This window comes from Rhinichthys klamathensis, unplaced genomic scaffold (genome assembly GCF_029890125.1).
Source record: "Rhinichthys klamathensis goyatoka isolate OS25496 unplaced genomic scaffold, OSU_Roscu_1.1 h1tg000098l_1, whole genome shotgun sequence".
Lineage (NCBI taxonomy): Eukaryota > Metazoa > Chordata > Actinopteri > Cypriniformes > Leuciscidae > Rhinichthys > Rhinichthys klamathensis.
In genome coordinates, this window is record NW_026606637.1 from 7518949 (window position 1) to 7542601 (window position 23653).

Consider the following 23653-nt stretch of genomic DNA (forward strand, 5'->3'; position numbering starts at 1 on the left):
ACAAATACAAAACAGATGTTTTCAAAAACAGAGTCAAAAAAATAAAAATCATCATAGGATTTCGTTAAATACTTTGACTTCAACTCAAACCAGAACTTAAAATTCTGACACTTTTCAGCAACTTTTGCAATTGTTCAGAAACTTTATGAAGTGTCCGAGGATCTTAATACTGATAAAAATATGTTATAAAATGAAGCAATACTGAACAAATATCTTAATGTGTGCAACAGGACTGGAGTAATGAATCCCTTAACATAGTTTTGCATTTACAAAATGACTACTTTAACTGGCCAAAGAAAATAAAAAAAGTAACTGACACTGTAATAAATATGAAGCTGAGGTCATCTCCCTTGCCTAAATGCATTAAAAAGCACATAAAATGCTTTAAATATGGTTTGACTGTTATAAATAATGCTACCAAAATATCTGGGTAGACTCAACATTAGTTCAGTACCCAAAGCCTGATCACCTGATTGTTTGGGTGGGGGAAAGTGCTGTCTAAAGATGTCTTACAAACTACATTGGAATTCAACCCATAGCCAAATAATTCACAAATCTGCACTTAAATCAGGTTGTAAAAGTGTAGTTTCTAAAAAAGCCCACATACTGTACCTGAGAGGAGGTACAAACCACACAAAATGCGTCAAACCAATACATCCTCTAATAAAATGTCTTTTAACAGGATACTCAGTGTGCAGAATGTAAAAGATGCTTTTTTTCTGAAAGTAAAATGTGCTTTCCCATATTAGCCATTTGCTTTTCATTAGCATGGCTATAGGAGTATAAGAGTGCAGAGTTTGTAGGAGTGTGTTCATATATCTCCTTGCAGAAGACCACCATGTTTTACAGGCTACAGTTCATCTCGGGCTTGTTTCGCACGCCACTCCGCGTGCCGGGTCACATGTTCAGCCGCTAGAAGGACTAACTGCATGAACTCCTCTACGTCAAAAGTGTAGTTGGTAAACTTAGGATGTTCCCCAAGAGTAGGATGATGACCCTGAGACAGAACAAAATATTCGTCAATAATATACAGTAATATAATATAAAATAATATAATATATATACACACACTATATCAACTAATACTAACAAACAATGATCAATACATTTGTTACAGTATTTTTTAAATCTTTGTAATGTTACAAATGTTCATTTTTCGTTCATATTAGATCAGGTCCATTGAATATTACTAATAGGTCAGATCCAACATTGTGGCCTCCACATTCACCAGATCTCAACCCAATAGAGCACCTTTGGGATGTGGTGGAACGGGAGATTCGTATAATGGATGTGCAGCCAACAAATCTGCAGCAAATGTGTGATGCTATTATTGTCAACATGGACCAAAATCTCTGAGGAATGTTCCCAGCACCTTGTTGAAAAATCAAGGTAGTTATGAAGGCAAAAGGGGGTCCCAACCTGGTACTAGCAAGATTTACCTTATATTTACATATTCAAAGATTTACCTATTAGAGAGTTAAAATTAAATATATTATAATTCTCTAATAGAAGGTTATGTAACTAGTTTAAAAGTACTAACATTACTCACACCGAATGTGATTTTGGTAATGTATAAAGGAATACTGGAATGAAATCATATGAACTGGAATGAATCCAGGCAGTGGTGAACAGGTTTGGCTGTGTGTGTGTGTGTGTGTGTGTGTGTGTGTGTGTGTGTGTGTGTGTGTGTGTGTGTGTGTGTGTGTGTGTGTGTGTGTGTGTGTGTGTGTGTGTGTGTGTGTGTGTGTGTGTGTGTGTGTGTGTGTGTGTGTGTGTGTGTGTGTGTGTGTGTGTGTGTGTGTGTGTGTGTGTGTGTGTGTGTGTGTGTGTGTGTGTGTGTATGTGTGTGTGTGTGTGTGTGTGTCTGTGTGTGTGTGTGTGTGTGTGTGTGTGTGTGTGTGTGTGTGTGTGTTAGTGTGTATGTGTTCTCTTCACCTTATCCTGGGGGAACACTTTGTCCCTTTTCTGCCAAGTCATGTAATGGACTCCCCTCAGTCGGGCCAGATCACGGTAGCAGCTCTCATCTTGACAGTTGTACCTGTGGAATACAGAAAGAGGGATGTTTTATGTCCCAAACTTAGCAGGAAGTGGCCCACAAAGTCTCTGCAGACTCAGTTTGATGGATAACTGTTTAATTAGGCTGTATTTCACTGTCACACACACACACACAGACACAGTCAGATGCTTCCCTCCTCCGTAACACACATTAAAAAGTACGTTGTACAGCACAGAAGCTTGACTCCATCTACGTGAGTGTTGGGTAGATGTATAACATGACATGGGTGTCAGATGCACACTGTGGAATACATCTTAACACATGCAGATAGGTGTCGCGGAAAAAAAGAGTTCTGAAGTGAGTCGTGATGTATTCATTTATCAGTGGTAAAACAGAAAGAAACTTTTTTAAGCAAGAATGCAACCAAATGTCCAAGATTGGTGGTTGTCAGGGGCTAAGATAAAGATTAAAAAAAAAATAAAGTCTAAAGATAAAATGTTAACAAGTTTAAGTTATTTGAAAACCTGTTCTGATCAACCACATTGCTGTTTCTTCTTCAATGTGTATGGTGGGGATGGTCTTCGTTTTAATGTCCTGTTTTAAGTTAAGTACACTACCATTCAAATGTTTTGGATCAGTATGATTTTTTTTTTTTTTAAGAAATTTTTAATTTTATTCAGCAAAGACACATTATATTGATCAAAAGTGACATTAAAGACATTTATAATGTTACTAAATATTTCTATTTCAAATAAATGCTATTCTTTAGAACTTTCTATTCATCACCTGAAAAATTAATCATGGTTTCCTGAAAAATATTAAGCAGCACAACTGTTTCTTAAGCACCAAATCAGCATATTAGAACGATTTCTAAAGGATCATGTGACACTGAAGACTGAAAATTCAGCTTTGCCATTACAGGAATAAATTACAGTTTCAAATTATTTTAAAATGTAATAATATTTCACAACATTATTTTTTGACTGTATTTTTGTTCAAATAAATGCAGCCTCTGTGAGCATATAAATGAGTCCTGAGAGTCTTTGTCCCATTTTCAAGCCCAAAATTAAAGTCATAATTAAGTCAAACTAAACACATCAGAAAACATAATGCATTTCTTCATAGGATGTCCGTCAACCATGCTAACACTTCTCACATTTGTCATTTATAGCTCGCAATAAATGTTTCAACTTTTAACCTTTTTGGTTGTTTTAATCAAGTGGTATAAACATTATTTAAACACTGCAGACTGTCACCAATAACTGTTTATATAAACTTTGAGGGTTTTAAAGTGACTCTAAAACTTAAAAGTGAAGTGGAGTGAAGAAGTATTTACATTCCTCAGACTGACAGCTCTACAGCACAGCATAGCTGGCCACGCAGATCACTTAGAAAGCAGAGAGTTACATACAATTCAAATATGACGGCCCAGTCGGGAAGAAAGAGGAGGTGGGTCAGTCCGGCCCCATGCATCCCAATGAAGATATCAGAGTTGTGTGTGACGTGGATCTGCTCCAGAAATGGCATCTCTCTAAGAATACACATCAGCTTTCAATCACGCAAACACCAAAGAAATCGCTACATTTAAAAACAACAAAGACAGAATAACTCACTTGAATTTGTAATCCACCAGCTTGACCTCGAATAAAGGCACAGTCTTCAGGGCATTGATAAGCTGAACACACACATACACACACACACACACACACAGCAGGGATTCAGAAGGTGATTAACGAGACCTCACACTCATGTGGACAGAGGCCAAGTAAATCAAGGCTTTTTACCAAGCAGGGGTCTTCAGCAAATAAGAGTTTAAATGGGCAGTTAAGGAAGCAGAGTGATAAATCAATGATGAGCAAAGAGAGAGATAGAGCATTCACCTCCTGCTGGTTTATTATCCTACGGTACTCAGTGCTTCTTGCCAACAGAGTGACACGGACCTGGCCCACCTGACAGAGCAGAAGGACGTCATAGATTTCAGACATTTTTCAACACACAATTATATCTTAAGCTATATATTTTGTAACATATAATCCATTTTCAAAATACATTCAGACATGAGAATTTGTTGATTAAACCTTTATTTAGGTGGGTAAAGAGGAAGTAAATATTATAATATGTGTGATAAGAAAGTCAGAATTGGGCTCCCACATGACAAAGACCATGTGAAGGAATAAATTGTACAACAGTGCCATCTAGTGGTAATGACAATCCTACACAAAAGCCTGTGGCAAAAAATAATGAAAATATGTCTATAAATATTATATTATAATATTACAATTTAATATATATGTATTTAAAAGTATAAGGATTAAAATGAATTTAATATTTATAATAAATTTATAATAATAACAGCGTCTGTGCGTGTATGCTTGCGCGTGCGTGCGTGCGTGCGTGCGTGCGTGCGTGCGTGCGTGCGTGCGTGTGTGTGTGTGTGTGTGTGTGTGTGTGTGTGTGTGTGTGAGAGCATGTTTACCTTCGGTCCATCTTGTGGGACATTGAGTCGATAAAGGACATGCTGGGAAAACGCCTTGAACAGCCCCTCACTGTGGCAGTCAGAGATCTATCAAATTACACACATCTGTCAGTTAAATCTTCTCTTCATGTCATTTGCACGCAGAAGGCAGAGGCACACAATCATTAATATGAGGATGATTTGAGCGACAGCACCAGATGAGTTTAGTCTCACACAAGGCAAATATTCTATATCACATGCACAGCATCCGAAGATGTCACGCAGAGCAGCATTAACATAGACAGAAGACAGCAGATGAACATGATGAGATGAACAAATGCTAAATGGAGGGAGGGGGGGGGGACACTTTAGAGCAACAGAAGCATGCCAATTATAAGGATACGTACAAGAGGGGTGTTGTAGAAAAGGCCATATCGCATTCTTGGAAGGAGAGAGAAAAATGCGTCTCTAAAACACACCTGTGAAAAACACATACTTTTAAATAGCACCAAAACACTCAGATGCTGATAAAAATGTTGACTGGTGATGTGAAGTAAAAGTCTTTTACCCTTTTGGAGTCAAAGTTTTTGAGGTGAATGATGTCATAATCTGTAAAAGCCCGCCACGTTTCACTGAACAGGTCTCCATATCCATACACACTCTGACAGACAAAACAACTCAATTAAATGCATTGAAGATTTTTTATTAAAGTCAACCTGCAGTCAATAATTTTATCCCTTAAAACTCATCTTTGAACATCAAAATGACATTTAAATGTTTCCTTTTTTTTTTCAAACCAAATCTTTTAGATGGACTTTGATACACTGCAGTTTTAAGGAGAAAATATTCAGCAATGGTATTGACTGATGAATGTATGCTACCTTTGTCTGCTTGTTCAAAATAGCCATCATGATCAGTCAAAAGTCATGTAATAACCAATTCATTCATTCAGACAGGAACTAAAAGTCATTACCTTACCTAAACTTATCTTCTTAACTGGATTAGATTCTAATCCTTATTTTCCTAATCTCTCTTAATGACCATTCAAAGTCTAGACCATTCAAAGTCTAGACACACTGGCCACGTTCACACAGCAACAACAGAATGCATTTGACTCGAGTCCTTAATACAGTGACGTTCACACACAGTGACAATCGCACTCTGTAACCGAACTCAAACTTGAAAAGTTCAGGACTCACAACCGCATTCTCGTGCTTTGCGAACGGAACCGGACTGAACAAAACTGAACTGTCACGAGGGAGCCGCTCTGCGCTGCACAAATGCCTGTCTACCGTGTGCGGAGTTGTTTTCATGTGTGGTACAGCGACGGAGATATGAGCTGTGTGTCATCTGGAGGTTTTAGATCCACTCACAGTTCTCCACTAGAACTGTTCCCGTCAGATTCGTTCTACGCGCGACTCAAATGCTCCGCTCTCCACCCAGATTTAAACGCTGCTCTCGGTTAATAAAGATTAGACGAATTAACTTGCAACTTGATTGAACTCTTGTTGTGTCAAAAGTAATAAGACTTTTCAGTTGTATGGACATCGCCATCTTTGATATTACTTGGTCACTTTCATGGTTGAGAATACTGTCTTGACTCCCATTTAACGTTCATACAGACAGTATTCGAATTTGAGATGCTATTGTAAGTTGCTGTGTTAATGGGACATTTCGAGACTCACATTTTTATGTAAAGGCGGTTGTAAAACGTAGCCTAGACACAGTTACAAACTTAATTCTCAAGTACATAAATGTATAATAATATGACAAGGTGGATTTAATTTTGCATTCCATTGTTTCATACAAAAAAAGTATCCCTCTTTCTCCACACCCCTTCATTTTCCCTCTTCCTCAGTTCCTCGCCCTTGAAATACCAGCGTCTGAACAAAAGGCAGGATAAGGTTTTCTCGTAAGTCACTTTATTTTCAGCCCACTGTTTCCTTTTTATATTTCTCTTTCAGGAACCGCACACCTCCTGAAACTGGCAGTCAGTTTAAACAACAAACCTTCCGTTAGTGTTTGAAAGAAATGCTCTCTAAGCCCTCATGGTTGATGATTTACTGGAAGACATTAGAAACAAACAATGTTTGTGTGTTTAAGAGAGATGAACACTTACTGTGTCCCACATGACGATGTTTATGTCACGGCTGAAGGAATTGTTGATGTGCTGGGAGATGTAGAGGTTGACAAAGTCACAGAAATGATGGTACATGTTAACTCCTGCAAAAGACAGGAGAAGCATGCATTTAGAAGCCTTTGGGATGACTAAACAAAAAGCTCCCTTAATTCCCACGGAAAGATTACCTGCATCCAGCTTCATGAAGACGGTTGGTCTGTCAATTATAACATCACAATGGCCATCGTCCTGGGGGTGGAAGTCGAGCTCTGAGTATGTCTGCAATTCAGCAAACCTGAAAGAGGGAAAAAAAGACATGAACATAAAAGTCTGTTTTATAGCTTAAAACTTAAATATGGACCCTTGTCGCATTTCTGGGCTTCTCAGAAGCAGAAGTCGTCATAGTTGGGTAAACTTCTATAGCGGGGAACGAGAGATGACAACAAATATATTTTTTGTATTTCCATTTGCTCCAATAGTACAAAGAAAAGAAAAAATCTATGATAGAGCCACGTGTATGGAAGCTTGTTTCCGCCACAGAATGAAAAATAAAACAGGTAATTGCGACTTTATATCTCGCAATTCTGACTTTTTTTCTCACAATTGCGAGATATAAAGTCAGAATTGCGTGATATAAAATCGCAATTGCGTGTTATAAAGTCAGAATTGCGAGATATAAAGTCAGAATTGCGAGATATAAAGTCAGAATTGATTGATATAAATTCGCAATTGCAGGTTATAAAGTCAGAATTGCGTGATATAAAGTCGCAATTGCGTGTTATAAAGTCAGAATTGCGAGATATAAAGTCGCAATTGCGTGTTATAAAGTCAGAATTGCGAGATATAAAGTCAGAATTGATTGATATAAAGTCGCAATTGCAGGTTATAAAGTTAGAATTGCGTGATATAAAGTCGCAATTGCGTGTTATAAAGTCAGAATTGCGAGATATAAAGTCGCAATTGCGTGTTATAAAGTCAGAATTGCGAGATATAAAGTCAGAATTGCGTGATATAAAGTCGCAATTGCGTGTTATAAAGTCAGAATTGCGAGATATAAAGTCAGAATTGATTGATATAAAGTCGCAATTGCGTGTTATAAAGTCAGAATTGCGTGATATAAAGTCAGAATTGATTGATATAAAGTCGCAATTCCGTGTTATAAAGTCAGAATTGCGAGATATAAAGTCAGAATTTATTGATATAAAGTCGCAATTGCGTGTTATAAAGTCAGAATTGTGTGATATAGAATTGTGTGTGAAATCATACACTAGATTTAATTATATCATATGGAACCAATCTAACCGATATAGATATTATACCGCAAAGTGACGATCTCACCGATCATCACATGGTAACTTGTATAATACGCACTGCTGAAATTTGTCATGTTGCGCCACGTTATAGACCAGGCAGAACAATCCTTCCGACCACTATAGATAGATTCTCAAATAGCTTACCTGATCTATCTCAGCTGCTCAGAGAACCCAAACAAACAGATGAACTAGAGGAAATGACTAGCAGTTTGAGCACCATTTTCTCTAGTACATTAGATATTGTTGCACCAATTAGATCAAAAAAGGTTAGAGAGAAAACTAAAGCACCATGGCACAACAGTGCTACGCATGCTATCAAGAAACTCGTAACCTAGAGCGTAAATGGAAACAAACTAATTTAGAGGTCTTTAGAATCGCGTGGAAAGACAGTATGTCACGTTATAAAAAAGCTCTAAAAGCAGCCAGGGCTGAGCATCTCCGCAAACTAATAGAAAATAACCAAAATAATCCAAGGTTTTTATTTAACACCGTGGCTAGACTAACAAATAAACAGACATCACCCGAGCAAATTATTCCGTTACAGTATAGCTGTAATGATTTTATGAACTACTTCAATGAGAAAATAGAAAGCATCCGAAACACAATTGTAAATGTACAATCCTCTATGGCATACATGGGCAATATACGGCCCGGGGGCCGGATCCGGCCCGCATAGTGCTTCAATCCGGCCCCCGGGATGCACTCGATGCGCTCGCAATTTGGATGAAACACACACCACAAAAAAACAAAAACACCGCCTTTATCCCGGGAAGTCACCTGTTAAAAAAAAAAAAAAAAAAATCCGTCCGCTCAGTTTATAAACAAACTCAATTCTCAAACGGTTTCCTCGGTTTAACAAATCGTGCTCACGGATTAATAAACCGTACCCACGAGTTTCTAATCCGCGCTCTCAGATTTGTAAACCGTGCCTTTAGTTTTTGCAATCTGTACCCACAAATTATTAAACCGTGCCCACGCTTTCGCAATCCATTCCCACGGGTTTGTAAACTGTAGCCTACTCACAGATTTGTGGCCTCTCCCCCAGTCTGTGCCAACCAGACCTCCTGTTTATGCATTTCATTATGTTTAAACTTAATTTTTTAAATCGATAATTTCTTGAATTTTCAAAAAAAAAAAAAAACATTTATGCTAGCCTACTTGTATCTTTAAAGTCCAATTTTTAAGAAGGAAAAAACTCAGTATAATAGAATAAGCAAAAAAAGACTTATTATAAAAAAGAAATATAACACAAAACCAGGTTAGATGCCAAATGCACCCTCCGACATTTTGCCCCTTTATTAAACATTTAAAATATTCACAAATTAATATGAAAAAAAAAATCGATTTAACTGGTTTTTATAAGGCCAAATTAGAACCTGGAAATAATATTTTCCCCGCAGTGCTGAATGAGAAGAGCCATGTCTCTGGAACCATACAGAGATATGTGATTTATAGGCTAATGATAATAAAGGTGTCTGAAAAAATTACGAGCCATTTTAATTTTTCGTTTAAAAGTAAACATTTTAAGCTTTATATGTAGGCTATATTTTGTTTCAGTTCATTTATGAGACGCTCCACTTCACGGAGATCATGAAAGCGCACCTGATTTATTGTATTTTACAAAAGCACAACGTTTTCTTGTAATGTGAGTTTGGACAAATAAATGTAGTTGCGAATGATGTATTATTCTTTTCTGTATGACCAGAAATGATAGAGTAGCAGCCTATTTTAAGTTGTTTCCACTGTTGATAGTAAAATGCAAGTGTTCGCGGCCGCGCCTCCAGTCCCGTGCCATGCAGTGCGCGCTCCACACACACACTTGGATATGCGCCAAAATCTTGTGTTTATTTGTGATAATCTTAGCCCTGTATTATTATTGCCTAACCTGTATTATGACTGACATTTGACGAATTGCGTTGTTCCTTTTTTTTTGGATAAAAGTGCCTTCTATGTAAAACCTAAATGTAAGCTAATAATAATAATAATATTATTATAATTTGCGTTTATACCTATAAATGAGTTCACTGAAGACAGTAATATGTTAATCATAAAATAATTTATAAATGTTTTATTTTTATGTAACCTACCTTGTTTTTGTGTTATATTTCTTGTTTTATATGTGAAGTTTTTTTTTTTTTTTTGCTTATTCTATAATACTGAGCTTTTTCTTAAAAATAAAAAAAAAGGACTTTAAAAGATACAAGTAGCCTAAATGTCATTTTTTAGAAAATTCAAGAAATTATCCATTTATATAATAATGAAATAATGTACGGCGATCCTACTATTAAAAACAATCCAACAGATGTCGCTGTGTGAAATTACAATTTGCGACTTAACTTCTCTTCTTCACTCCTCAAAGTAACAAATTCTAAACGGCCAGCGGCATAAACAATTTGTCAAAATGAGTGCAGCAAAAAAGAGAAAAGTTGACTCTGAATGTCGAGCATTCAATAAAGAATGGACGTCAAAATATTTCGTCACGATCGTCGGCTCAAAGGTGATTTGTCTGATATGTCAGGAGAGCATCGCTGTCTTTAAAGAATATAATATTAGCAGGCACTTCAATGCTAAACATGCTAATTATGCCGTGAATTTCTCCGCAAAAGAGAGGGAAGAAAAAGCCACGAGATTGTCCTCCAACTTAACTGCCAGGCAGAATATTTTTTACCAAGCAGTCTAATGTACAGGAGTCAGCAACAAAAGTGAGCTATATGGTGTCACACAAAATCGCCAAACACAGCAAACCATTTTCAGATGGTGAGTTTGTAAAAGACTGTATGGTAGAGGCAGCTAGCGTGCTGTGCCCTGACAGCAAAAGTCAGTTCGAAAATGTGAGCCTGTCTCGCCGTACAGTTACTCGTCGCATCGAGGTAATTGATGATGAGCTGACACTGTGGCGTAACTATCGGTAAGCAGGGTACGCGGTTGCTTACGGGCCCGGACCAATCAGGGGCCCGCTTGACTGGAAGATATTGATTGACAGCCGGGGCCCCCTATCGCATATTACTACTTTTAGTTTGATCGCATTTTACTTTATCACGATTTTCTTTTAAATAAATAATGACAACAACATATTTTACAGATCATTAAATACATGTGTGAAACGAACAATCATGGATTTTGGTGTAATCTGTTTTGAGCTGGGACTGGGGAATCCCCGGGTCGGCTGTTTAACGTTACACGCGCGCGCCACTTCATGCGTTTTCTCAGATCGGATAGCTACTGATTTATCAAAACGATTCCATTTACAGCTGGTCACATAAATGTGTTTTTGCAAAACAGATATAAATCCGATCTTCAATTTCCGCGCTATATGCAGATTTAATAGAGTTCACGTCACCGAAAGCAACAGATAAGCTGCATTTTATTGATCATCAGCTAAAATTTCTAAATCGAAGACCGCAATTAGAGAGAGCGGCAACAGTACTGGTAAGATCATTTCGTTTCTTTACTTTTAATGAAGATGATTGTGTGTTAAGCGAGCGTCTGCGACTTACTTTCACTTTGATTTGCGATAGTTTGTGCGTTGGCTTGATGAATAGATGCTCATCTGCGGTGATGCGTGTTGTTGCAGAAGCGTCGTCATATCTGACTATGACATATAGCCTATAACACGCTCTCACACGTTTATTTTTTTAGCATTTTTAGAGGAGTAAAATTGACATGTGGTTTCAACAACCAGATGTATTTACACTTGTCCAGTGTCGTCTGGAATGCGGCCCAGACCACCTCCTGAAGTGGTTTGAGCGACCGGATTCAAATCCGTCTCGAATGCGTTTCGAAGGGAATTTACACCTGGTCTTTTCACAATCGGATAGCTATACGATCACAGAAAAAACATGAAGTGGCCAGGTGTAAACAGTTCCTTGCGTATTGCATGCAAAAGCCTACTCGTGGACATTGCGTCATCACGTGTTGTAGTAGGGGCCCGCCTTGATAATCCTGCATAAGGGCCCGGTGTTGGCTCGTTACGCCACTGAGCTGACATCTGCATTGCTAAACAGGGCCAGTGATTTCACATACTTTTCAATAGCGCTGGATGAGAGCACTGATATTAAAGACACTGCCCAGCTGCTTATATTCATCAGAGGTATTACTGACACATTTGAAATAGTGGAGGAGTTTCTTTCGATGGAATCAATGAAGGGGACGACAAGGGGTTCAGACCTCTATGATACGGTGTCAGGATGCATGCAGAGAATGAAACTACCGTGGGCGAAGTTACTGAACGTGACCACTGATGGCTGTCCAAACCTCACCGGGAAGAACACTGGGCTATTGCGTGGATACAGGACAGGGTGAGAGAGGATGACCCAAACTCAACTCTGATTTTCTTGCACTGCATCATTCATCAGGAGGCCTTGTCTAAGTCGGTGTTAAAGCTTGATCACGTCACCAAAACTGTGGTGAAACTTGTCAATTTCATCAGGGCCCGGGCGCTGAACCACCGCCAGTTTATCCAGTTGTTGGAGGAGAGTGAGGCAGAACACACTGATGTCCCATACCACTCAAACGTCCGCTGGCTGAGCCTGGGCACAGTGCTGCGCCGTGTGTGGGACCTGAGAAGTCAGATAGCCCTGTTTCTGGAGAATGTCGGGAAGGCTGGTGACTTTCCAGAACTTGAAGATTCCGATTGGATGCTTGACTTTGCCTTTGCTGTGGATTTAATGGGCCATTTGAATGACCTCAATCAGAAGCTACAGGGGAAGGATGTGTTCGTGCACGAACTGTATTCCTACGTGCGAGCATTCAGGGCAAAGCTGACTCTGTTTTCCCGACAAATGACAAACAAGAGCTTTACACATTTCCCAACTCTTGCCACAATGAAGGATGTGCCATCCCGACTCACTGTCAAATACACCACCACACTCGAGGATCTGCACACTGAATTCAACAGGCGTTTCTCTGATTTCGGAAAAATAGAAAAAGAGATGGAGCTGGTGTCCGCCCCTTTTTCCTTTGACAGCGACCAAGCGCCTCCGGAGGCTCAGCTTGAGTTGATTGACATGCAGTGCGATCCCACTCTCAAGGAGAAATTCACATCTTCATCATTGGACAGGTTTTACGGTGCATTGAACGAGGCCAAGTTTCCTAACATGCGGAGGCATGCGCAAAGGATGCTAGTTTTATTCGGGTCCACGTATGTATGCGAGCAGACTTTCTCTATAATGAACTTTAACAAGTCACGCAACAGATCACGACTAACCGACGCACACCTGTCGTCCGTGTTGCGCATCTCAACGTCGAACACGACCCCAGATTTCGATGTATTAGTTAAGAAAGGCGACCGCCTCAATTGTTCACATTGAGTTACAGAACACCGACAAAAAGCTCTTCATCTCAGTTGCATAGGATGAAACACATTTTCTAAAGTAGGTAAGCATAGCCAAAGTTCCATTAAGTTACCCTTGATTGATGGTGTTATTTTTACAACATTGTTCAGTTTCATGTTGCCATTTCTTATGCATGCCCCGCGTAGATGGTTATGATACAGCTAAATCAAATTTTAATTTTGTGAGATGCATAGGCATATTCCATGTTGTCCTTTATATCTTTCAAGCAAACATATGTGTGAAGTTGATCTGCACTTAAATTGTGTTCTATTTTATAAAAGATTTGAACAAAATATGTGAGAAAAATTACAATAAAAATTAATAATCACAAATGAAATCAGCTGAATATGTTTTTTATTCAGTGATGAAGGTCTCTTTCTGGTGGTATATAGCCTCAATTAAATATGATAATTCCAAGCCAGATTGCCTGAAGTCTGTATATGTATGTTAATGTAACCTGCACACATATATTTGCAGTTTTGTTAATATCTTGAATAGCTACAACTGGTATGAATGACAGTTGAACAATATGCAGGGTAGTGTAGGAAATGAATCCTTGAAAGTAAATCCAGTTGTTAGACAGAGTAGCTGTCAATAACTGTAGAGTAGCCTTGTACATATATGATTAAATGGTACAAATTAATTCAATGCAAATAACTGTTTAATTGCAATTGTCCAAAGTGTGGCCCTCCGTTTACTTTGCCAAAGTAACTGTGGCCCTCAGACTAAAACTGTTGCCCACCCCTGCTCTATGGTGTCTTATGATTCAGCCTCAATTATCGCCCCTCAAGAACAACTACACCGCTTTACAACTATAGGACAGGAAGAGCTAAATAAACTTATCATTGCATCTAAACCAACAACATGTTTATTAGATCCAATACCAACTAAATTTCTGAAAGAAGTGTTACCTGTAGTGGAAGAGCCTCTTCTTAATATTATTAACTCGTCTTTATCTTTAGGTCATGTTCCAAAAATATTCAAGCTGGCAGTAATAAAACCTCTCATTAAGAAACCGCAATTAGATCCAAATAACTTAGCAAATTACAGACCGATTTCAAATCTTCCATTTATGTCTAAAATACTAGAAAAGACTGTGTCCGCTCAATTGTGCTCTTTCATGCAAGAAAATGAGATATATGAAAAATTTCAGTCAGGATTCAGACCGCATCATAGCACAGAAACTGCGCTAGATAAAATTACAAATGATTTACTTTTAGCTTCTGACCAAGGCTGTATCTCAATATTAGTTCTACTCGATCTTAGTGCTGCGTTTGACACTATCGATCATAAAATACTCTTGGATCGACTACAAATCTACACTGGTGTTCAGGGACAGGCATTAAGCTGGTTCGGATCGTATTTATCAGACCGTTACCATTTTGTTTGTTTAAATGGGGAAAAATCGAAGATAACGTCAGTAGACTATGGAGTGCCGCAAGGATCGGTGTTAGGCCCTCTGCTATTCTCAATATATATGCTGCCACTTGGTAATATTATAAGAAAACATGGAATTAATTTCCACTGTTATGCTGATGACACTCAATTATATATTTCATCACGGCCAGATGAAAACACTAACTCATCAAAATTGACAGAGTGTCTTAAAGATATAAAATGCTGGATGACGCATAATTTCCTGCTACTAAATCCAGATAAAACGGAGGTATTACTTGTTGGTCCAAAAAACTATCCACAAAACCACTTACAATACAACTTTAATATAGAAGGATGTCCTGTTACTTTATCCTCTACGGTAAAAGACCTGGGAGTTATACTAGACCACAACTTGTCTTTCGAAAATCATATTTCATATGTTACAAGAACAGCCTTTTTCCATCTTAGAAACATTGCTAAATTACGTAACATGCTATCTGTTTCCGATGCAGATAAGTTAGTTCATGCATTCATGACCTCGAGACTAGATTACTGTAATGCTTTATTAGCCGGTTGTCCTGCATCCTCAATAAACAAGCTACAGTTAGTGCAAAATGCAGCCGCTAGAGTTCTTACTAGGTCAAGAAAATATGATCATATAACACCAATTTTATCATCTCTACACTGGTTACCTATCAAGTTCCGTATCAATTACAAAGTACTATTACTGACCTATAAAGCCCTAAATGGTTTAGCTCCTGTGTATTTAATGGACCTTCTATCGCCCTACAATCCATCGCGTTCTTTAAGATCACTAAATTCGAGGCTTCTAGTCATTCCTAGGATATCTAAGTCCACTAAAGGAGGGAGGGCGTTCTCACATTTAGCTCCTAAACTCTGGAATAGCCTACCTGATATTGTTCGAGGCTCTGACTCGCTGTCCCAGTTTAAAACTAGATTAAAGACGCATCTTTTTAGCCAAGCATTTACATAATGCTTACCTTTTATAATACTGCTGAATCAGATCAAATGCATTTAATACTATAAAACTTGAAGAGACTGTAGGTTATCTGTATAGGTTGCATAGTATTTGCAGTCATTACGTTCCTGTGTATATTGCGTGAATGACGGGTGGTTGGGCAGATATTGTGTTGCGGTAGGTAGTATGCCATACGGAACCGTTGTCCACTGAAACTGCCTATTAACGCACCAGTGGGGCTCGACAGCCTTAGTCAAACGGGTTGGCGCGTATGGTTGGGTTGCGGAGAGATTGTGAGATGGTGGTTAGGTCTCAGCAGCAGGAGGGACGTAGAGGTCAGTAAGCTGGGCTGAGTTGAGTGGGGGACGGAGGGGGGTGATTTTGGGACGCAAGAGTCACTGTCTTCGTGTTTTGTCATTTACGCCTGTGTTATGGAAATCATCATTATGAACAGCAGCTACGCTAATTATTTTCCCTTTGCTTTTCTGCTGTTATCTCGGGACGCGAGTCCCGAGAAAATGGCGTTCGTCAGCTCCAGTTTGTATCCAGCCTCTCACGGAGACTTCAGATGCTCCAATCACAAAGCCTATGAAGTGACGACTCTACACGGGCGATATGGACTCTCTATGGTGGACGGCACTGATCCTCAACAACTCGTCTTAAGACCGGCGTGCATACTTGGACTTCCAAAAATACTCTAAATGTTCCGATCCAATCTGACTTGTAATGCTGCCCGAATCATGCACTGTTCCTTCGTTGGCCAGAGGAGAACTGGCCCCCCGACTGAGTCTGGTTTCTCCCAAGGTTTTTTTCTCCATTCTGTCACCTGATGGAGTTTTGGTTCCTTGCCACTGTTGCCTTGGCTTTTGGCTTGCTTAGTTGGGGACATTTAACATTTAATATTCAATAATATTATTGATCTGCCTTACTTAAGGTGGACGTTGACGCAATTTCTTTTAGAAACAAACTTTGTTATATTGTTTTCATGTTATCACTGTGAAGCGCTTTGATACAATCTGTATTGTAAAAGCGCTATATAAATAAAGGTGACTTGACTTGACTTGATATACAGTCGCAATTGCGTGTTGTAAAGTCAGAATTGTGAGATATAAACTATTCTGAGGGGAAAAAGTTAGTCTTTTTTCCCCCTTAAATTGGCCTGATAACTCGCAATTGGCTTTATGCCACAGCTTCTTCACTACTTCCTGAACTTCAGCCAGCCCTTTGTTTCCTGTCTGTCATTATTGGACAAACTGATTAATCCAGGTGCGCCTGGCCTCAGTAACAATAATTAGGCACACCTGGATTAATCAGTTTGTCCAATAATGACAGACAGGAAACAAAGGGCTGGCTGAAGTTCAGGAAGTAGTGAAGCTGTGTATAAAGCCTATTGCGACTTTATATCTCACAATTCTGAGAAAAGATGTCAGAATTTCAAGATATAAACTCGCAATTATGTGTTATAAAGTCAGAATTGCGAGATGTAAACTAGCAATTGTGAGAAAAAAAGTCAGAATTGTGAGATAAAAAGTTTTATTTCTCATAATTGCGACTTTATATCTCGCAATTGCGACTTTATTTCTCAGAATTGCGACTTTATATCTCACAATTCTGACTTCATACCTCGCAATTGTGAGATAAAAAGTCGCAATTTTTTTATTTTATTTTTTTATTCAGTGGCGGAAACAAGCTTCCATAGTTTTGCGATGATGACAAATTTGGGAAACATATCACAGTCTGTGAAAATGGTCCATTTTCCTGCAAACTTAAGTTAACTTAAAGCTATTGAATGGATTTCAAAGATAGGAATATAGCTAAAAATTCATATGGGGCACTTTTATGGCACTTTCTGGAGGAGGTAGCCATTGATCACGATCTATTTTTTATGTATGGAAAAGAGCAGCATGAATATTTTTTTAAATATCTCCTTTTGTGAATGAAAAATGGTTTTGAATGGCATAAGGTAAGTAAATGAAGTGAATGTCAAGAGACATTAGCAGATATATTCAACTCTTCAAATGTTTGGGATCAGTAAGAGTTTTGAAATATTCTCTTATGAACACCAAGACTGCATTTATTTGATCGCATTGTGAAATATTATAAAAAATTTAAATAACTGTTTTCTATTTTAATATATTTTCTATTTTAGAATTAAATTTATTCCTGTGATGGCAAAGCTGAATTTTCAGCATCATTACTCCAGTCTTCAGTGTCATATGATCCTTCAGAAATTATTTCAATATGCTGATTTGGAGCTCTAGAAACATTTATTATTATTATCAATGTTGAAAACAGACCATGACAGATTGATTCTTTGATGAATAGAAAGTTCAAAAGAACACCATTTATTTGAAAAAATATGTATATATTGTAACATTATACATTTTATTGTCACTTTTGTGCAATTTAATGCATCTATAAAAGTAAAATAAAATAATAAAAGAATATTTTTTTCAAAAGAAAAAAATCTTACTGACCCCATAGTAGTTTATCAATCTTAGTTTCTAAATGTTTTTTCCACACATGTAAAGAAATACATTAATGAAATAAATGTCCATGAAGTTTTTTTATTTGGACATAAAAGTTATATAATTGAAGTTATTTACCAAGACTGAAGAGGACTCTTGTGTGTCCCTTCTGCAGCTAGTGCTTTACTATTAAGGCTGCAGTGACCACCGATCTCACCCTGTTCCAGGAAATCCTCTTTATACCTGCAGTGGCATAGAGGAAGAGAGATGCAGAGAGAGAAAGAAAGAGGACTCATTTAGACAGGAAGTTCTCGCAGTTCTGCCAGAGAGAAAACAATTTCACAGGGTTTTGCATTGTGCCTGACCTCCAACGACCCTAGATGGGGTAACTGACCTCTCGTGACCTCTGCGGGGACTCCTCAGGTCCAGGTACAGGTTTGTGGCCCTGCAGAACCGCATATGATTGGAGCACTTCAGAGAGGAATCACCCTTTTAAAAAAAAGTTTCAAACTTGTACTTGCAAGTTTGTTCCCAGTATTGTTTGGACATGTTGAAGCAGTAACTTTTAAACAGCCTTTATGTCTTAAGTTCAGTGCTCATGCTCAAAGCTCTGGAGAACTTTACCAGAGCTTTACCACGGTAAAGACGAGGCAAATGAGACAGAGGTGGGGGAGGAAGAAGAGGGAAACTCACAGGACTCGACGGCTTGCACAATGTCTTCATCTCACTGAGACGCTCCCTCACGTAGCCAAAATCTGCCTGCTTCCAGAACAGTTCCTGTGCGGCCTGAATAGAGCTCGCCCTACAGAAAGAAGACAGACACTGGCACTATTTGGAGCAGATAATAGAAGTCTTTGTTTTGAAGGTGAAGTCCTTGAAGTGCTTGAGTGACACAGCGGAAAACAGCCTGTGTTCAAATGTTAGTAACTTGTGTTAGCTTAATATTAGCACTAGACAACTTTGCTTTCCACGGTAAATAGGGTTTGTAGTGCGAATTGAGAAAATATGTGTAAGACACGGGTGCAAACAGTTGAATTCGTCAATGTTTCACACAATAGTTTATGGAACTACAGTTGACATGAACCTTCAATTGAAGAAGATTTCATTACTTAGAAAATAAGTCAATCAAGCCCTACATGCGAACACTATTATTTATCTTACTGTGTGCTGGAGCCTGCAGGAGAATGATATGTGAGACTAAGAGGCCTGCAGTAGGTCATATATGGTGAAGAACCTTCTATTAAAATATATAAAGAATGTGTTACACATGGTGTTGCCAAGAATATCTATAGAATGCATGGATAAATATTGAGAACGGGAAGAAATCTGGAGCTACTCCCTGCAGAAAGCTGCTCGGATTTGTTTAATAAAGTCTAAATCTCTCACAATTTTGAGAAGTGATTTTTCACAAAAAGAGAAACCACAACACAAGCAGTGACATACTGTACTTCATCTGAAAATTTTTGTATAGATATTTAACTTGTTCTTATACAAACATAATTGGGTAACACTTCACAATAAAGTTCAATTTGTTAACATTAGTTAAGTTTTATTTCTTCTTTATTTAAGTTTTAAGTTTTAGAACATTAGTTCTTTTTTATTTCAAGTATGTATTCATGTTAATTAATGCATTATGAATAAAGATGAACTGACAATGAATAAACAGCAGCATATTTATAACTTTACTGTAAAAAAAACATTAATTTCATGTAATATTTCATATTATTTATGTAATAATTATTCATTATTAAAAATATTATAATTATTTCACATATTGGGGTCAATTATTAAATAACAATATTAATTTTATATTATATTATCAATGTTATAATATAATTATATTAACAATATTACAGTTTTTACTGTATTTTTTATCAAATGAATGCCTTGGTGTGCAAAAGAGACAATCTTACGACCCCAAGCTTTTGCGAATATCTGCTAATATTGCTTGATATTCAACCAAAAATAAACATTTCTGCCAACACTTATATCATGTCATTCAAATGTTTGCCATCCACAAAACGAGATACTTTAAAAACAGTTCATCCTGCTCTTTTCCATACAATAAAAATAGACTGTGATCAATGGCTACCTCCTCCAAAAAGTCTTATAAAAGTGTCGCACACAAATTCCGATCTTTCAGTAGCTTTGAGGGTGAGTACAACTTGATGACAGTTGTTATTTTTGCTGTCCTGTCTGCCTATATACATACATATACATGGGTTATGAATAGTGGGAAAACATAAAAGTGTTAAAGGAAAATGTAGGTCAGTAAAGGAAGGCGTACCATCCTGAGTCAAGACTGGTGCACACAGGATAGCTGAATCTGTGCTCAGCGGAGCAGCTCTTTTCATACCCCCAGCAGGAATTCGTGAGCAACAGACCATCCTGTCACAGCCGACAGAGACACAGAGTTAAGAGAACATCCCGTATAATCATCTAATGACATTAAAGCACATACACAACAACACTAGAAATTAGTGATAAAGTCACAAGCTACTGTATACCAAAAAGATACCAGCTCCTAATCCACCATTAAAGCTGATGTATTGCAATGTCTCACTTCTAACCCGACTTCAGCACACATTCCATAAGAAACAAGAGGAAATAGCTTACTTTAAAAGGGCAAAGCGGGTCCTCCTTGCAGAGTTTGACCAATGGTTTGTTGTTGTGCAGAAAAAATGGAATATGCTGCTGAGGCAGAACCAGGCTGCTGTAGTCCAGCTGTGGCGTGCGGCTGCTGTTCTGGCCACTGTCTGTGGTGGAGATGGTTTTATAAGTGCAGGCCAGGCACAGAGCTACCAGCAGCAGCATAGTCCCTCAAGCCACATGGAAGGAACCACACTGGCTCTCAGCACCTACATGAGGGAGAGGGAGAGGGGGAGAGAGAGAGAGAGAGAGAGAGAGAGAGAGAGAGAGAGAGAGAGAGAGAGAGAGAGAGAGAGAGAGAGAGAGAGAGAGAGAGAGAGAGAGAGAGAGAGAGGGAGAGGAGAGAGAGAGAGAGAGAGAGAGGGAGAGAGAGAGAGAGAGAGAGAGAGAGAGAGAGAGAGAGAGAGAGAGAGAGAGAGAGAGAGAGAGAGAGAGAGAGAGAGAGAGAGAGAGAGAGAGAGAGAGAGAGAGAGAGAGAGAGAGAGAGAGAGAGAGAGAGAGAGAGTGTGTTTAGAGCTAGAAAGCTAATGGTTTACGGGGGAGCCGAGGACAAACACCAAAGCTCTGGAAGTAACAACAGTGTGGGAACCTGCAAATGAACGGATCTTACTCGATGTGAAACTCCTACCACAGGAAATATTAGTGACCTTTTTCCTTCAATTGTTTAAGCAATAAGGCCAGGATTGAGGGAAATTAATAGAAAACAATCTATGGCTATGTATGTTCTCTGATATGGGTTGTATGTTATGTGTGTTCTACTAATATTGAATGGGGATGATTTCTATATAAAATCTATAAATATAAAAATATATAAAAAAAATGCCTGCCTCAGTTTGTTATTTTTCATAGCATTACCACAAGTACCTGAATGGAATCGATCACAACGATAATGCTCTAGTGAAAATAAGCACTTCTTCTTTACACAGATTTTTTAATAAAGTAAAAGCAAGCTTTAAAATTGTTTCAAGTTGTGACAAACATTTTTAACAACATTTAAGTAAAGTGATTTATGTCACTTAGGAATAAAATTTAAACATCAAATAAATTAATTATATATAAATAAATAAATAAAAGTAGAACCTATTAACTAAACTATATTTTGGTTTGTAGTAATTGATTTTTTTCTATACATGAAAAAAATTGTTTAATTTTTTTTTTTGTGACTGACAATTCTGAATGTTTGAGCTTGACAAATGCAGTCAGTCAATGCTACAATTTCTGTAAAATGTACTAAAAATGGAATAAGAATAGCTGTCTTTCTATACCAGACTGTAGAAACAGTTAATAGGATGTTACTACTTCTTGTACAACATTTTTTTTTTAAATTAAAATTAATCCAATTAATTTCATTCAATTATAATTCAAAACATTATGTCAAAATTATGACATTGTTCTATTATTTTGGATACAGTCGAACCTCCGATGTGGGACATGTCAGGCCAAGCCTGACATTTAATGTTTTAAACTACCTTTCATGGTAGACTAATTTTACATTAGATAATAGTTTAGCAACATAAACATAATATTTGTGACTTTGAAAATAAGTCATGGGACATCAAAGTGGAATGTTTACTAAAGTTATTTGTCAACGTTAATAAATTAACATAGGCTTAATTGCTTACTAATAGTAGTATATTAATAAAAATGAATATATTATTTTTCTTTATAACTATGATATTTAGGTATAGCTATGGTGATTTTTTTGCAAGGGGAAATGACCAACTGCTTTGCTCTGTTGACTTGTAGGCTAATTATGACAACGTAATTACAGATTATTACATGATTAAAACCCCGTGGGAAAAAATACGCCCCCATTATGCAAATATGACCGGAGAACTCCAAATGAACCTAAATTAACTGAGCAATCTTTGCACAAATCACCACGACAATCATAGTTTACGTCCAAATACTTTAATAAAACTCCTGGAATTACAAGCATTGTGTAGCCTACTAAAAAAAGATAGGCTATTTAACACAATGACAGAAAGTAAACTTCTGGCATTAATTGAAAGAGATGTCCCTTTTTAATTACTTATGATTTACAGTAGTAAAAATAGCTAGAGTAACTGTATGACTACCACGGGATTTTGAACTATTAGATTCGTCAATTCTAAATTCAGTGTCTAATGCGATCTGTCTCAGGGCAGATCAAATAGATTAACAAATGCGCACTGTATTCCAATCTCATTCGCTTCGTGGAGCAGGTCAATTAAATGTCCCACAGAAGAGTAAATGTACCATACTGGATTTTAAAAACTCTGTATTCCTGTTCATAGATACATGGTAAAAGTTAGTGAAATCTGCACAAGTCTGCACGTTTTTCCCCCCCCTTGTTAAAGGAATTCAAACTACAGAGCTGCGATTCCCAGATGCACCGACACTCCACGATGTCAAAATAACACACAACAAAAAATAATAATAGTGCAAGCTGAGGTGGGGACCGTAACAACCACAAAGACTTGACACGTTGCCAGGGTGAGAAGCTTACAGCTGTCCCACCATCAGTTATATTATATCAGCTGTCTTTACTAGCTCAAAAACACAATACCCACACAAAAGAAAATTAACTTTGTTCCGACTTTTAGTAGCTCTGAGAAAGTTAAAGTGAATAGTCACAGTGCTAACAAAAAAATAATAATTATATGCTTACCTCCTTGGAGAAACTAAGGAAAGGCAGTGGGTGAATTTAGGGATGCAGTCGCCATACTACCGGAAACTATCAGCCGGCATGTGTTACTGCTATTAACCGCAAGAGGGCGCACGAGAAGATCTTAATTTTATACTGATTAAGTCCAAGAAAACTATATTCGTTACTTTATAAAAAATAATGTATTTGTTAAAAAGAGCTTATTAAAGAAGAGATTCATAATAATAACAATAATAGTAATAATATATATACTGTAGTAATAATTAAACACCAAAACAAAGCTGGAAAAAATAAAAGCAGATATTATTAATACTTCT

The 23653-nt window shown here is 37.7% G+C and overlaps 1 protein-coding gene across 1 annotated transcript; it reads right to left on the reverse strand.

Moving 5' to 3' along the window:
* Positions 1-829: 829 nt before the first annotated feature.
* On the reverse strand, positions 830-23451 carry eogt (EGF domain-specific O-linked N-acetylglucosamine (GlcNAc) transferase). Its single transcript, XM_056252830.1, has 16 exons — positions 23340-23451; positions 20657-20898; positions 20328-20428; positions 18734-18842; positions 18435-18529; positions 18179-18283; positions 6759-6865; positions 6571-6674; positions 5020-5112; positions 4859-4930; positions 4473-4559; positions 3877-3945; positions 3610-3671; positions 3408-3527; positions 1936-2038; positions 830-997 (listed from the first exon to the last, which is right to left on the reverse strand). Exons 2-16 carry the CDS (start codon positions 20852-20854, stop codon positions 851-853), a joined length of 1572 nt encoding a protein of 523 aa, XP_056108805.1. The 5' UTR covers positions 20855-20898; positions 23340-23451; the 3' UTR covers positions 830-850.
* Positions 23452-23653: the final 202 nt, after the last annotated feature.